This window comes from Prionailurus bengalensis, chromosome B3 (genome assembly GCF_016509475.1).
Source record: "Prionailurus bengalensis isolate Pbe53 chromosome B3, Fcat_Pben_1.1_paternal_pri, whole genome shotgun sequence".
Taxonomy (NCBI): Eukaryota; Metazoa; Chordata; class Mammalia; order Carnivora; family Felidae; genus Prionailurus; species Prionailurus bengalensis.
This window is the reverse complement of record NC_057355.1, coordinates 73,613,624-73,630,593: the sequence shown is the minus strand read 5'-3', so window position 1 is coordinate 73,630,593 and position 16,970 is coordinate 73,613,624. Positions and strand designations below refer to the sequence as shown.

The following is a 16,970-nucleotide window of genomic DNA, read 5'->3' as shown; positions in this document are numbered from 1 at the left end:
TGGCTAAGACGGAGACCCTTCGTCACGGATATTTAAAGGGGCACAAAACAACGCCATGGTTTGTCTATCTGGAATCTAAAACAGGACAACTCAATGGTCAGTCTAGAACACATAATAGGAAAAGACATGAAGACCTCACTTGCCCTCAGACGTAAGTTAGCCTGACGGTTAAAGGAGTCCTGGTCCCAAAAATAAGCCTTTCCCTGCTGCCAGTCTTCTCACTGTTGTCAGCAGCTTTACAGAAACAGGGCAGATGCCTGTCGCAAGTGTCATCTCGCCAGCCGGTCTGCCCAGCTTCCCCCTGACACCACCCAGAAATGCCCTTTGAGCTCCCACACCTCCCTAAGTCGCAGGCTTGGGAGAAGTGGCTAAGCTTGAGACTGCACACTAAGTTTTCCATTTTGGAGTCAAGACACCAAATAGCAAGCAGTGTGGTCCATAGAGATGCTGACATAAAAAAAAATTTTTTTTTAATTCTATTTTAAAGCTGTGGGTCATTCTAGTTAATTGGTGTGATTAGCTCTCTCAGAGGCAACGCTTGGCGATTCTTAAGTGAGTGACACTAGTGAAGTTCTTATGGTACCCCTGAAATTTCACTTTCTTTCCGTGGAATCAAATATGTCTAAACCAGAAAGTTTCCTCAGCACGGAATGAAACTCGGGTTGAGACTAGGGTGTCCCAGAATGTGTTTTATACTCACAAGGCTTGACTCTCAAAATGGTTCCGGAGCCAAAGATTGGGTTGTTTCCCACAGCATCAGACTCCTCTACAAAAACCACGTGGGCAGGGGTGCGCACTGGGTGGGGTGGGGGCCAGTGGCTTCGCTCTGGAAACAGAGGACTGTTCCACTTTGCTTTTAGGAACTGCTGGGATTTGGCCAAGAAGCCAAGCCAAGGCCGTTGGAATAATTGCAGAAACTTTTAAATGTGACCAGGTCGATTGTGTATGGAATTGGCCTGTGTTTGCTTTTTGCTTCTTGGCCTAGATAAATGTTGCAACTCTTCCCTTGAAGGAACACTCCAAAGGCCTAGTGTATCTTTTCTTTCAGGACTTTTCTAGCCCTCTAGCCAGAATTTTCTTTCATCTCATTAATCCTAATCATGCTCCCCCTGTTCCAAAACATTCTACTGTGCTGTGATGTCCTCTAATTTCAAAACCCATAGCAACTACCAACCACTAACAATTTCTGGAAGCACTGCTTGGAAACAAACTCATTATAGCTGGCCTCCACATACAGTTTTCAAATATTTGGGGCTCTGCGTTGATTTACAGCCAGTCTGACTGTCCCCTGCTGGGTATAGCATTCTTACACCGAGCTGCTCTTAATGATGCGGGGAAGTTTGGCATTTTCCCTGGTTTGTTATGTTTTGATCCTGGACAATTTCCCCGAAAGTTTCTGGCTACTAAGCCGACTAACCATTGCTGGGTCCCCAGATCCCACTGCTCAGGTCTCGCTTTATAACTCTGGGACACTCTCTGAACTCCCTATCCTTGGATACAGAGAAAGGAGAGCTCCACTTTCCTATTGTATCTGGACAGAGGAGAAGAAAAACCTTGGATGTCTAAAGATGCTCCATCCAGCCTGGCTGGGAGGTGCTTTATCACGTAATTTTCACTGTAAGAGTCTGAGCCATCCAAATCCTCAGTACTCGTGCCTGTAATTTCTAATGCAGAAAAAAAAAAAAAAAAAAGATTCCTCTAGGTAACTGAGTCGTTAAGACAGTTGGAAAATGCAGACTTGGAAAGGTTCCATACCTTCAGTTCTCGCTTTTTCAGTATGCTTTTCTTTCCATTTTGTGAAGTTGTCTTTGGTTACAAAGTGAACATATTCAGATTTTCCACAGCTTTTAATTTCAGGTGCAAGAAATGTATGCGCCCTATGTTTTTCACATTACTGTGTGTATATATATCCAGTATCCCTCTCTCTTTTTCTCTCTCCCTCTCTGTCATAGATCTAGACATAGTTGATTTTAACAGTTAATTATGTGCCTTGCCTAAACTATAATTTACTAAATGTAGATGTGCTGCCATACTAATAAACTACTGGAACAAAACAAAACAAAACAAAACAAAACAAAATCTTTGGGTTTTCCAAGTGTAAACTTTCCCCTTGGAGGGGCACCTGAGTGGCGCAGTCAGTTAAGCGTCTGGCTCAGGTCATGATGTCACGATTCGTAGGTTCGAGCCCCGAGTTGCGCTCTGCACTGACAATGCCGAACCTGCTTGGGTTTCTCTCTCTCTGCCTCTCTCTCCGTGCCCCTCCCCTGCTTGTGCTCCCTCTCAAAAATAAAGAAAGAAACTTAAAAAAATAAATAATAAGCTTTCTCCTTGGAATGAGTGCTTAGTCTTGCCACTGAGTAAGCCTGTCCCACCTAGAACATCAGCTCTTAGCACCTTTCCAAATACCTATGCCATCTGCAAAGAGAGCCACTTTGCAGTGGCTGGACTAATTTTGTAAAATTATACTGCCTGGCATTCTGTCTGCCTGCCTCTCTGGGTCTCCTTGTTGCTTGTCTCTTTGATAGCCTGTGTTTCTACCATTTCTTCCAAACATGTGCACTACTCAGAGCGAAAATTATCATACAAGATAAAAGTGAAGATGAAGTTATTCTGTCTGAATTTTCTTCACATGTCACATTAGCATATGATGGCAGCAGCAAACAGAGAATTGTGAATCATATTTTCTCATTTTGAATTAAATATTCAAGTGCCCCAGAAAGCTCAGATATTTGGTTGACACCCATCTCTACCAGTTATGAGAAAGGACAGATAGAAATTCCCATGTCTGAGCCTGCATGGTCTAGTAGGACCCCCCCCAGCATCTTACACAGCTGACCTAGAAATTAAAGAATAACTGAGTCCCTGACCAAGGATGAAGTACTTACTGGGTGTAATAGTGACTCTAGTTCCTGTCCCGAAGGTTAATTTGTTGCCTCCGTAGTTAGACACACAGTGTTCTAAGTCATTACAAAAATCATTGCTCCAAACTCTTTAAACTGCACTGCAGCCCCCCACCCATTTCTCGTGCAGCACCCCCTCCTCGCAATGCTTCTACAACCTCAAAGCCACCAGTGACTCTTTCGTCCTATTTCCTGCCAGAGAAACTGAGAGAAACTGAGATGCGAGACTGTAATTAGGAGAGGCTTGACATATGAGGTCTGTTTGAATTCTTCTGCCAAATTTTCCTTTGGAGAGAACAGAAACCCTCTTTCTCTCTCCACGTGCTGTCAGCGATCCCTCGGGTCCAACACAGTGACGAGCCTGGACACCCCTGCCATCCTGTTCATCCTTCTACGCGGCCTCATATTTTGGTTTTCTCCCAAATTATCTCATTTCCCTTTTCTAGCCTTCTGGCCCATTTCCTCTCAGTTGATACTTGTCCCCCTATTTGCTGCTCCCATGACCTGTGCCACAAAGGGCCAAGTGTCTCTGGTCAGTGCAGAAGTGAGGGGTGAGCTAGGGGACAGCCTGCCTCCTTCCCTCAGGGATTTTTCAGGCAGGGCAATAAAGACCAGTCAAGGCATAAATCATTCTTGGTGTGGAGGGGAGGGGCTCTTAGCTATGTTCCAGCAAAAGTTATCCCCAGAAGCAGAGAAACAGAGTAGCAGACTTTTGACAATTCTTGCTGGAGTTTAAAGGCCTTGCTTGACACAACGGCGCGCGTGATGGAAAATTTTCTTTGACTTACTTGGGATGACAGTCAAACTTGTCCCTCGCCCAAAATAGAAGTTCTGGTTACCGGTGTTCCACTGTGATAGGGAGCCCGACAAAAACCAGGCAGAGGAGAGAGCCAGCACTTACACCTGGGGCCCCACCCAGCCTGCTGGCTGGAGAGCAGGCATGCAGGCAGGCAGGCCTTCTCTCTCCCTGGGCAGGCGAGGGAACAGAGCGATATCTGAAAAGGAGCTGCAGGGCTGAGAGCAGCTGTGACCGTGCACTGCTGGAGGGACTGAGCCCTCCTGAGAGGGGATTAAAGGGAAGGCTAATGGGCATCTTGGGCTGCTCACTGCCTAATTAAAGGCGTAGGCCCATTTGTTTTATGCCTGGCCATTTAAAAAATTCTTTTTCTTTTAAGACGTAATTTCTCTCCTGATGATCATATGATTTTCAAGTGCATTTTAATTAGGTCTCTTTATTATATCTTTTGAGTCTGGGAAGGATTTTCTTTGCGAGATTTCTGGAACAATCCATCGTCTTCAGATTAACTCAGTATGAGGCTCTGATCACCTTGCTCCTTTCCAACCTGCTCATTCCCTGAACTCTCTGTCCGTTGCACTGTCCGTTGTTCATCTTCACTCCTGCCCCACCTTGTCCCCCATATGCAGGGACATCATGTGGGGAGGACACAGGTTGGTGACACAGGTTGTTTTTCAAATTGCCATTTTCAAGTCCTGAGCTCTGTATGCTAACTTTTAAAGTCGAAAACTACATTTGCTACTCTTTGACCTTTTTTTTTTTTTTTTTTCTGGCTAGAGTTAATAATCCTTGATTTTCTCAGCTTGGTATCCTCAACCACCATGCCACTTGCACAGCCCTTTGAGGCCCATGCATGTGACAGCCCCACCACACCCCACAGGCAAAGTCACGGGGAGACTTACTTGGAATGATTGATATGCTTGTCCCCTGCCCAAATGTCAACTTGTTGGAGGAGGTTGCCACACAGCCACTCAACCCTTTGCAAAAACTGACAGTTGACTCTTACAGATCTTAGACCTCGACCTCTCTATGCCACTTCAAAAGGCATCTCAGGTACCCATGGTTTCTGTGAGTGTGGGGCCACAGTCAGGCCATATTCTATAGGGAATGATAGGAAACTTGCTGCAAATGTGTTCTCCACCTTGGATTCCAATTTTTGACATGCTGCAGGTTTGAAAAAGCATCAGTGAGCTCTCCTCTCCTCCTCACTTCTTTGTTATTCCCCCATCCACAAAACATCCCAATCTGCATCTCATTTCCATCTCCAAGCTCTAGCTTGGTGACACCAGGTCCTCAGGCACCATTGATCGGCCTTCCCTGAGACAGCATATGTTCCCCAGCACGCTGTGATTAAAAGACTGGAAATGCCAGGCTCTCAGAGGCTGAGATCTGGGCTCCTTATCTCTGGTCAATATGTTGTTCTCATTTGTCTGGCTAATGAAGAGCTGACCTTTCTAAGTGGATGCGTTTTGCTGAAATGACAAGGACCAGGGGGCTGACAACCAAAGCAGAGCCCTGAAGGCAATTTTGGCTCTTCAGACCCGGCTGGCATCGTTTGGTCAGAAGGCTCCCAGGCTCAAATGTCAACCTCTCAGCTTTGGCCCCCATCCGACTGGGCTTGGAGAAGCTCAACCAAAAACTGGGCAATTGGTCCGAGTGCCCCCTGCTCATTAGAACCAGGTTTCCCTTGGAGGCATCTGGCACATTCAAGATGGTCACAACAACCCGACATTCTGCCTTGTAGCAGCCCTGACACATTCTAGCTCCATCCCCACCTGACGTGAACTGATGCTGCCACTCAGTGGAGAGATAACTGGGATGTCAGACGACCTCCCCAGCACACACAGAGCAGGGACTCCTCCTGATAGACTGTGCCTGCACCGAAATACATGGCCTCCACTCTCGTTCCTTTGGCACAGGTGACTCTGCCCTGGAGGGAGAGCCTGAGAAAACAGAGTGCCCGGAAATAGCAATCAGAGTCACATCCTGCCCTCCTACCCACATCTCCTCATCCTAGTCTTCTTACCAAGCCACCTCAAAAGACATATTTCTACCTGGTTGTTCATTTCCCATTTCTGAGTGCCCACGGGGCTCCAGAATCTCCTCGATCCATTTCTATTTGACTCCATTAGAACCCCTGCAAGAAAGCCAAAAGGCCTAAAATGCAAAAAAGTGCACGGGGGACACTGAGTGTGGGTCTTTCCAGCTTGCTTGGCTTCATGGTTAGTTGCATCCCCCTTCTAAGTATCAGCTTCTTGGAGCTGTCACACTTCTCCCTGCAGCAGGGAGTTTTACAACGACTGACAGAAGGAACTTTATGAATCTTAAAAAAAAAAAAAACAACAAAAAAACCAAAAAAAAAAAAAAACCCAAACCAACAACAACAACAACAAAACAACCAGGCAGAGTTTCTCCTCTCTTCCCAGCGGGATGCAGCAACAAACACACGGAAGCCAAATCTTTCTATCTGCTCTAATTATCAGCAAGGATACAAGTCACCGTGAGGAAAAAGGTATTAAGCCTTGTATCTGAAAGTCTTTGGAATTAATTGTAATCCCTTGCCTGGTGGTTTCAGCGATAGGAATGGACACAGTGGCTATGTAATTCTTTCCATTCTGCTCTCTCTCTCTCTCTCTCTTTGTAGTTTTGCATCTACAGAAGCAGTGGGAGACATTCAGAGAACATAGAGGGATTTGAAATAAGACCTCAGATTCCCATTCAGTTTTCATTTTTTCCCCTCTCTGCTTTCATTTAAAAGCCATTCTGAACTGAACGCCACATACCTATTCAAACTCTGCTCTCAATTATCCCTCTCCACTGCAGAAGATACCGGTGGGAATGGCTTCCGCTGCACTAAGAAGAATTTAAGATTCATACAAGGAAGAAGTTCCTGATAGGAAATGGTACTAAATGTTAGACTGGGTTACTTGGTGGAGGGATGGGGGTTGACTGGAAAGGGTGACCTTCCCCACCCCCAAAGTTGGGCAGCATCTCCAAAGAAGGTTCTGAAAGCAGCAAAGAAAGATTCTTTTCTATCTTTGTGGGGTCAAGGTCACCTTCACTCAACAGTAGGGATCAGACAGACCTAGTGGCTTAGGGTCCAAAAGAGAACCTGTTAACATTGAGATTAAAGAAGGGACAGGACCTTGGGGGTCCTGTTGACTTCAGGCAAGATCTGGTTCCCAGGCAACATACATTTCTGTCAAGCCTGATACCTGGGGTGAAATTCCAGAATTCCCGGTGTGCAGCTGTGTCCTGTTACACTTACTTGGATGGATGGTCAAGATGGTCCCTTGTCCAAATGTCAGCTTTCCGTAGCCAGAGCCACCAGTATCAGCACTGCAGTGGAGGCCTTTACAAAAACCCCAGGGAGACCTCTGAGGCTCATAGACATCTTCCTCTTTAACTCTGGGGAGAAGAGACTCATCTACAGGGGCCTGGATCCCACTGAGGGCCAGGGGAACATTTCCATGTTTGGTTCTGGGACACTGACCTGCCGGGTCCCCTGAGGGCCTGACTCTCATCTCTCTCCCCTTCCTCTGGTTGCCATCCGGAGGCTTACTGATTTCTCATGTTCAGCATCTCTCTTTCTAAAGGTCTCATTTCCATTTTACGGCATCATTTTCGGGACAATTTCTCTGATCAGTTTTCAAGACATGTCCTCTCCTCCCTTCGAGGTGTCACACATTTCTGATGACAATGAATTGATTATAGGGAGACAGGAGGAGAGCGTTCAGCATTTTGGAGGCTGACTAGAATTAGATGAGGTTTAGTCTCTGGCTTCATGAAACTCTATCTCCCAAGCTTCCCTTCTTGCCCCAGCCTCAGAAATGAAAACGACAGGCACATCTGAACCTTTCTTCACACGTGTGGCTTTTCTGTCCGTCTCGAACCTGGTGAAATGCTAGTGGTATCTCACAGAAAGTTTACATTGAGCTTTGTTACGGTGTCTGACTATCCTGGGGGCTATTCTGGGGTTAGCAAAGAAGACCTTTGTCCCAGGAAGGTCCTCAATCCCAGTCAAACGGGAAAGCTGGTCACCCTATGGTCTAACCCGCGGTGTCCCGACCTCACGCAGCAGCCCAGTGAGCCCCAGTGGGAGAGTTAAGTGAGGCCTCTGTCAGAGCCAGGCTCTTGAATATTTACCTGGAGTTGTTATAAATGTCCTCCTTTGACCAAACACAGCTTCCCCATGGCTGTGTCTGGTGGATGCCACAGACAGTGTAAGTAAGGAACCGAGGTGGGGCATTATTTGGCACAGTGGTGACCAAACCCTGTCCCCCAAGAAGATGGACAACAAATGTTTTAGCTCCGTAACTGCATTCAACTTTTAAGCTCTTTGGCCTTTTTGACTGAATTTGTTGTGTCTGTCTAGTCAGCCGTCACTTCCAGCAACTACTTATTAGCAAAGGGACAAAGCTTTAGCTTGCTCACCGACATGGAAGCGAGGAGAGAAAACTCTACTATTTAGCTAAGAAGTGTCCACCTGCTTTATGGACAAAGGAGGCAGGAATTCCAATGACCCTTCCTGTCTCTCCCCCACTTCACAGCCTCACACTTTCCAGAGTCCCCCACACTTTACTTGTGCTGCCTTAACAGCAAGACATAAGCAAAACAGATGGCTGCCCTCAGCCGAGTCCTCAGACGGCGCCAAAGTGTTGCTGTGGCAGCAATCTTAGTGCTCTGCTGATCGAAGGAAGACAGAATGTAATCCTGAGTCTTTGGAATCCAGCTCTGCTACTCTGCAGCCCCCGCATGTAAAAAGCCAGACACAGAAGGTAAAACCTCCTGTTTGGTCCCCAGGTTCGGCTGCCCACCCTCTGAAAAGGGATGTCCTCGAGCCTCCCAGGATGTTCATATGAATCCCCTGGAAGCCTTAATTAGGCAGGACCCCAGAGACTACTGAAGGCGTGGGATTTAGCAATATCATGTATTATTGTTTCTGTTGTGGCAGACATGTGCCGGGTTCGTCCCTGCTGAGCAAGGCACTTGTGCGCCTGACAACTTCATGGCTAACCACACTGCATGTTCATTAGGCAAGGCCTATCCCAGAACATTCCATGCTGTCTGCTACCGGGGCTGCATTAACTCCTTCCAGGCTGCACACACTGTATCACTTAAGTATTTACATGCCCCTGAACCAGTCTTCTCAAGAGCTTTGACTAGGCTGGGTTTGGCAACATGCCTTTTCCAGCGCTATATCCTCTCCTAATCCCAGAAAGCAGATCTGAATAAATGAAACTCAGTAATCAGGACATTTAGCTTATGTCAGAAGGAGACTGGGGCCCTTCAACAGGCTTCCCCCATTTCCATTTTGCCCCATTTTTATAATAAGCCAGCTTTCCCAGCAGTAAGGGCACAAGGATCACTCCTCTCAGAAGCCTACCAGAAACATAGATTTTCAAGAAGTGACAGTTCCTTACTTTTATATATAGGATTTCAAACTTTTCCAAGTACTCTCACAGACATTACTACCATTATGGAAAGGTGGGTGTGTATTTGAGGGAGCGAACGTATTGCTCTATTCTCATGATTCAGAGGACAAATGAATTTTTTCCCTTCTCCTCAGCTGAACTAAGCAAAGTGGCAGCTTAATCAGCGATAGTGGTAATGGAGGGAAAAGTGGGGTTAAATGCTCTGAGTTAACCAGACAGTTCTACCCACTAAGACCTCACTTACTGGACTGGGGATTGAGAACAGCTCCTTTAAGAGAGGTAAAGTAGAGGTAAAAGAAGAAAAGAAATCTGTCTGTAGAATTTCCTGCATTTGTTAATAAAATCGCAGGGTCCCATTATTTCAGGAGATAAATTTCAGGGTTTTAGTATCTACGTCAGGAAGATTTATATTTGGTCTACTGAATTTGCATAGTCTCAATATGCCAATTTCCTCTCTGTTTTTTTGGCAAACATTTCCTGGCTTTAGCGGAATCCCTCAGGATCCTGTATTCAATTTTTCTCCCTGTACCGATAGTTTCGTTTAAGATGGATGATAGGAATGTTTTTTGGCTGAAGGTAATTTAGTCTTTGTACAATGGAGTTCTAATCTCTCTGATGGGGACTCTATCTTCCCAACACAACATGAGATGTGGAAGCTAATCTGGAATGTTTTGGTGGGGGAGGGGAGTGGTTGGGGACAAGTAATTTAAATCAGAACAAGGAAGTATTTTGAACTCCCCACCGCACCTCCTTGCTCTACCAGTCCCTTCAAACTTACTTGGATTCACAGTTAAGAGAGTTCCTTTTCCAAATATGAGTTTGTAGTTGCTACCTTCTCACAGTCAGGGGAGGCTTTACAAAAACAGGAACAGGAGCAGCTCTTTGCAGAAGGGCCCTGGGGCTCAATATGGTCTTGATCCTTCAACCCTGCACTGACAATAAGCCCAGAAGTTGGCTGCTGCAGGCGGAAGCCAGGCTTCCACAGGGCAACGAGGCCCGATAAATATATGCATCGCTTATTTTTAAATTTTTTAATTGCTTTTCTTTTTCTGTCCAAGCCACCGCCTTAGTTTGGATAATCCATTTCCTTTCCTTCTCCCTTCATTGTCTACCCCCTGGCTGGTACACTCGCATAGTTTCTACTTTATTGCACTTTGGGGCTGTTTCTCTGCTTTTTATTGCAATTGCTCACATCGACTCATTAGATTCTGGTTTACTAGAAACTAATTGCCAAAGGGAAGGAGAGTCAGGGGGTTTTTATGGGGACATGTTCAAAGGTAGATATTTCAGGGCTTTTTGGTCATTCCTGGTCTGATTCCCAATGATGGGGTAAGCCAAGTGCATGGGGCTCCCCTGTCCAGGAGAGCTCATGAGCTGTGGCCTAGGAAGGAGAGGGCCCCATGTAGCCTCATCTTTCATACTCACCGGGGTGGATGGTCAGCCTGGTTCCCTGCCCGAATACCACCTTTTGGCCACTACTCCCCATGTCACACCACAGCAAATGGCTTTACACAAACTGCACGCAGGGCTCCCCCTCTCCCCCTTGAGGAGGATGCCTGATCTGCTTTCCTAGCACCCTGGCTGCTGCGGACAGTTGCCCAAATCTCACAAACTAGACAAGTTCAAGGCAGTGTCTTTTTTTGGGCTACCTATTTGCTCCTTGACAAAGTCTCCTTCAGGCTCCTTTGTAGACATGTACCAGATTTTTAATCTCTTTGCCAGACAAATATTTAACATCTTTATTTGTGCTTCATAGACTTTTAACTTTTTTCTTTTTAACCTTTCCTTCTGCCTTTACAGAGCTCCCTGCAAAAACACAGGTGGATTAAAAGAATCTTTAAATACACTAGGTCTCCTGAGTGAAGCTAAACTGGCTTCCTCCTTAAAATTTCTGGTTTGCATCCTAGGGCCTGCTCGCCTGGGACCTAATCCATTGGGCTGAGATGGGAAAGGTCAGGAGGCAAGGCAGGAAATCCAGGGGAAATCCTGCCCGGTGAGTCCTTCTTGTCCCCTGCACACTTATTTGGACTTATTTCTGTGCTCATTCCCTTCCTCCTGACCAGGACATTGCTGGTACTTGTCATGAGCAGGGATCCCTCCTCAAGATCGGTTTTAGCAGAAACCCACCCACATGCCCTTTAATCTGACAACAGATAGGGTTTCTTTCCTCTGCTCGGGGAAGTTTGATTGAAAAACATTTTCCAATTTTGCAAAGTGAAGAGGATTAGGAGAATATCTGTTTGCCTCTGTTCTCCTTCTCCTCCTCACTCCTCTTCAATTGTTTTAGGTAAACTATTTATAGAAACATCCCCTCTGGGGTTAGAGAAATGTGACAAGTTTCTAATCTCTTCATCTTTTTTTTCTTGCTGTCTATTTACTGCAGTCATATATTTACAATCTAAATTTACATTTCATTTCCATTTGCAGGAGCTTCTAATGCACTTTTCCATTACTTCCAGAACACTGTGTGTAATGATAAACTCTATTGAAATAAACCAATTCACAAGGAGTTTTTAGGGCTGGAGGTTGACATTTCTCTCTCCCCAAGACAGTTATTACGACTTTTCCAAGCAAGCCTAGGAAAGGGGCAGTCCAGCCAAGCTGGGAGCAGGGAGGCTTGCAGGGTTGATGTTCTTATGACTAACATATCTACTGAGCATTGCTCTTCAGGATTAATTTGGATTTTCTTTTTAATCTAGTTCCAAAATGTCAATTTCCAATCTTTTTAGCTTTGAGAATCTCTCTGACAGGCAAAGCTTAAGGTAAATCTCATGGATGTTTTTGGAATCTCAACCAATATTTCATCTCTGTGCACATCACAAATAAAGGAACCAAGAGTAGGATGAATATCACACCTTTGGGAGAAAATTTATAACAGTTCTCTGAGAGAGATGAGAATTATAAATAAAAATGGAATTGCATGTGCTTTTTTTCTGATGATCATTTCTAATATCTGGGGGTTTCTAAATATCCAAATGAGTTTGGAGATATAGCTGCTGAAACACCTGATATTTGGACTTTAGTTAGCAGCTGGACACATGGGTCAGCATGGAAATGCTTTTTTGACTTTTTTTTTTAAATCTCATTTGTTTGTTGCATAGTGGACTTCAGGAAAGTCATCTGGAGCTGACACAATGCTCACTAGGACATCCTGATTCTAGTTTTTCTTTAAAAAAAAATTTTTTTTTCAACGTTTATTTATTTTTGGGACAGAGAGAGACAGAGCATGAACGGGGGAGGGTCAGAGAGAGAGGGAGACACAGAATAGGAAACAGGCTCCAGGCTCCGAGCCATCAGCCCAGAGCCTGACGCGGGGCTCAAACTCACGGACCGCGAGATCGTGACCTGGCTGAAGTCGGACGCTTAACCGACTGCGCCACCCAGGCGCCCCCTGATTCTAGTTTTTCTAAGGTGGGTGATGATTTGGCCACGAAAGTGGAGGTTTTGTTTTACATTACTCATTGGGTAGCTGGTATCTCTTAGGAATCATAAGCAAAAGTTAAACCAATTGTCTGGAATGAGTTTCTGTTGCAAACAGAGACTCTCTCATGAAGCAAAATTTCAGCTACATTCAAGTTAATTTAAATTAGGTTTGTTTGGAGAATGGTGGGCAACACCCAAAATATCCCTGTGGGTATTGCAGGGTGGAAAGAAGGGCCATTATTACATTTGGATTAGGGAAGCCCTTCTCTCAGATTTCCAAGCGTAGGGGCCACTTTTTCCCCGAGGGGCCACAGAGATAAGTGGGTATCAAAAGGGGCTTCTCTGATGCTGAGCTCAGCCAAGGCAAGGATGAAAATGTCCCAGTCAGAAACACAGTGCTTGACAACGCCCTGAGATATGTTTTCAGAAGTTCACGATCTTTCTAATTTGAATATTGCTTTCAATCTTACCCTTTCCCTAAATATCAGCTTGTCATCAGTGTCAACACCAGGTAATCTTACATGGCTTTACCCAAATGGCTTGGCTCCAAAATTTTGAGAATTACAGGGACTATATGATTTTTTTCCCTAGTTGCATAGGCAAAGAGGCCTTGGGAAGACCAGGCAGATAACATGAGAGAGGTCGTTCCTTTGGTTGTATCAGTGGGGCTTATATCAGTAGGGCTACATCTCACTGTGTCCTTTTGGATCAAGTTGTGTTGTACACCCCCTGCCATTGCTAGGTATTTTAGTTTAATCTGTATCTTTCTGTCCCCCGCTCCTTTCTTTCTAGATGCTTTCTGCCCCTACACACTAAAACTTTAAGTCTCATTCCATCTGTCGGACACGCATCTCCAACAATAACAAAAACAAGCTCAACATTTCCAAGTGTTTAAAGGTATTGAAAAAATGGTCCTAAAGGGGCTCCATCAGCAGCTGTCCTCATTATCTTTTTTGCCAGAAAGACACATGTCACCAAAGCCCCCAAAGATGCTAAGAACTGGGTGAGTAATTCAGTGATCGTTCACTGAATTTTTAAGAATAGTGGCTTATGTTTAGATATAAGTCATCTTTAAAACATACCTGGTCTCACATTCAGAGTTGTTCCTTTTCCAAATGTCAGCTTCTCATTGCTTTCCATATCACACAATGACGCGAGACTCTGCAAAAACTCAGTTGCCCATACACCCCAAGATATCTGCTTAAATGTTTACTTGTCATCCAAGAATCCCCCGATAAAGCCAGCTCTTTAGAAGGAGGGTCTCGTGGTAGAGTCCAGAGACCCCCTAGACTTTTCCTTGTGCTGCCGCCATTTTACTGGCAGTGTGTGGACATCCCCTCCCAGCATGTAAAACAGGAGTAGGGATTACCTCCCCCATTTTACAGAGGAAGAAAATAGAGGCTCCGGGAGTTGACTGACTTTCTCTCTGTTCCTGGAAAATTCCACCAATTCTAATAAGTTAAGCTCTCTATCAGTCTGACTCCTTACTTAGTTCAGTGACCTGCTAGCACCATTATTCTCATCTATTAGATACAACAGCACGTGATGGCAAGCAAGAGAGTCCTGCACGAGGTAGGTACACATCAGCGGTTGCTTGAATTGGAATCCATCAACGGACTGCTGTGGTTTGGACTTAGGTTACAAAACAGAATGGAAAATGTAGGAATCAGAGTTCTAGAGAGAAATTTGGAAGCATTAGTTATTCAAACTTACATGTCTTTGCTGTCAGTTTTATTTCTTTTCTGAAGAAGAGTTTTTCTGATCTGCCCAGAGGAACACCCCCACAGACTGCTTTACAAATACTGCCAAGGCCCTTCCACCAGGCACTGGGAACCAGCCTCCCAAGGGAGGCACAAAGGCAGAAGCACAATGTGGTGCAATTATACAATTGTATGGTTATTCCTGAAAAGGGAGAGGAAGTATGGAAAAATTTAATCACTCTTTACCTAACAGCCAGTTAGATTGTTCGTCATTAATTAATTACTGAATCTAGCTGGTGGACAGTTGCAGTTAATTTGAAATAGCTCTGGGTTGGGGGTCAGGGCAAGTTCTTTAACTTGCTGTGCCTTGGCTTCCCTATCTGCAAAGTGGGGAGAATAATAACCACTGGAAGATGTTGTTGTACAGATTAGGACACGTAAGTGGGTCTGCTGATCAACCCCTGGCTTTACTTGCTGAGAGCACACTTCCTCAGGGATTATTTTAGTAATTTACGAGACCAGATATCTGTGACTTTTCCCTCCAGACATAGTCCCAGCTGGCAAATATTTAGCTCTGGAATCTGAGTGTCAAGAATGAAATTTTAGGCCCTCTTTCTCACAGAATCAAGTTAAGCAAGCTATTAAACCTTTATGTGTTTCTAGAAAAATTTAAGATATAAAAATATAGGGGCACCTGGGTGGCTCAGTCGGTTAAGTGTCTGACTCTTGATTTCGGCTCAGGTCATGATCCCATGGTTGTGGGATTGAGTCCTGTGTTGGGCTCTGTGCTGACGGTGTGGAGCCTGCTTGGGATTCTCTCTCTCCTTCTCTGTCTGCCCCTCTCTCTCTCTCTCTCAAAATAAATAAATAAACATCAAGAAAGATATAAAAATATAAAAAGTTATTTTCTAGAAAGTGAGGGTAATAATAGCACCTAACCCACAGAGTTAGTATCAGGATCGAATGTGCTAATGGGTGGAAAGCATGCCACACATCGCCTAGCACATAATAAGTAACTAATAAATCATCATTATCTTTCTCCCAAGAAGCCAAACATATGTCAACATCCTCCTTTCACAGTGACCTAAAAATGACCTGTCTCCCTCTAAGTGACAGACCAGCAGGGCTTGGAGGGCAACAAAGGAGCCACCAAGCAGTTTGATGAAAGGGTTAAGCGATTTTGTGACAATTTAGTAAAAGCTGTATCCAGCTGCATAGGCGCACCTTCACGGTTGGACCATTCCAGGGGACGTGGAGAGGGCAGCCTCTAGCCAGGCAGGACTTGAATATGAGCAAAAAAGGGTCAATAAGTCACATCCTCATTAGTTGGAGTCAAAAAAATCTCAAAACACATTCAATCAAGAAGAGGATTCAATGCTCTCCTCCACTCACCAAGATTCACTGTGAGCTGGGCTCCTTTCTCAAATGTCATCTTAGAACCACTGGTTTGCTGAACACTGTGCAGAGGGGCTTTGCGAAAACCTGTGGCATCAACTTGATGACTCCAGCTTTGCAGAGTTTCCCCAGAACTAACATCTAATTAACTTCTTCAACTTCCATGCCTCCAAGGCAGGGTTGGGTGATGGTGTCTTTCTTTCTGGTAACCCAGGGCTTCTGGGCTTAGGGATATAACCAGAGATACAATTGCCACTTTAAGACACCAGAAGGTTTAGAAAACCAACTCTGTATACATATTCTGTGGCCCAAAGCAATTGTGTTGCTGGGTGCAATCTATCGTAGAATGTAAACTCCCACTGGGAAAGAAATTAGCTCTGCAGTATTTTTAGGTATTGTTTGATGGTCATAGTCATTGTCTGAAGACAAGACCAGCATTTTCATTTTGAGTTTTTCTATCCCTGCCCTAGTCTGCAGATGGCTGAGCCTTTCTCCAAATGTCAAGTTCAGCTATTGTTCCTACTTCACTCCAACAGCCATGCAATGATTTTATCTCCCTTTGGAAACTTGGAGTTCTGTTTTATGTTCATTAAGTCTTGGATAAAGAATGTTTGGGGTGCAAACAGAGTTGCTATGGCCAAAGATCATGTTTTTTTCTCTGCTGGGTCTGGCCTGGTCAGAGCTTTGAGCTGTCTTGGCTTTGCCCTGGACCAGGCTCAGCTGTGTGACCTTGAGCAAGTTTACAACCTCTCTGAGTTTCACTGTCCTCATTTGCAACATTAAAGAAGTGAGTTAGGTGGTCTTTAAGGACTTTCTGAGCTAATAGTTTTTGATTTCATTCTCTGGATTTACCTAAAAATGCTGTGCAATCCCCCACCCCCACCCCAAGAGTGTCCAGTCTTCCTCTCCATTTGCTAAACAAAATAAATAAGCATGATAGGTATCTACTTATTACATAGGGAAATAGAGTTTTCCAAGCCTACCATCTGCCTTAACATTTAATCTTTTCAGAAGTTCGAAGGCAGAAGTTTGGAACCGAATCCTCAGGGGAGAAGTGTTCTTTCTTCGGAGCTTCCAGATAATTCAGAAACCAAACCAAATAAACCGACACCTTTGGTTTAAAGCTAGTACTTACTCAATTTCATGATCACTTGAGTACCGGTTCCAAATGTAAATTTCCTGTATCCTTCCTTCCCACAGGAGCTGATGCCTTTACATAAACTACAGGCTCCTGCTTACCCACAGGAAAGGCGGTTTGATCTTTACAGCCTTTTCCCACAGGATAAGGGAATTCATCATCTGGCCGAGAGTTTCAGCTCCC

General features: G+C 44.8%; 1 gene segment (V, D, J or C); it reads right to left on the bottom strand.

Annotated features, from left to right (window-relative positions):
• LOC122468843 overlaps positions 1 to 7,235 on the bottom strand; it is a 67,172-nt gene extending 59,937 nt beyond the window's left edge. Inside the window, 1 exon segment of the C gene segment in view lies at positions 6,965 to 7,235. Within this exon segment, the coding sequence occupies positions 6,965 to 7,220 (256 nt within the window).
• Positions 7,236 to 16,970: the final 9,735 nt, after the last annotated feature.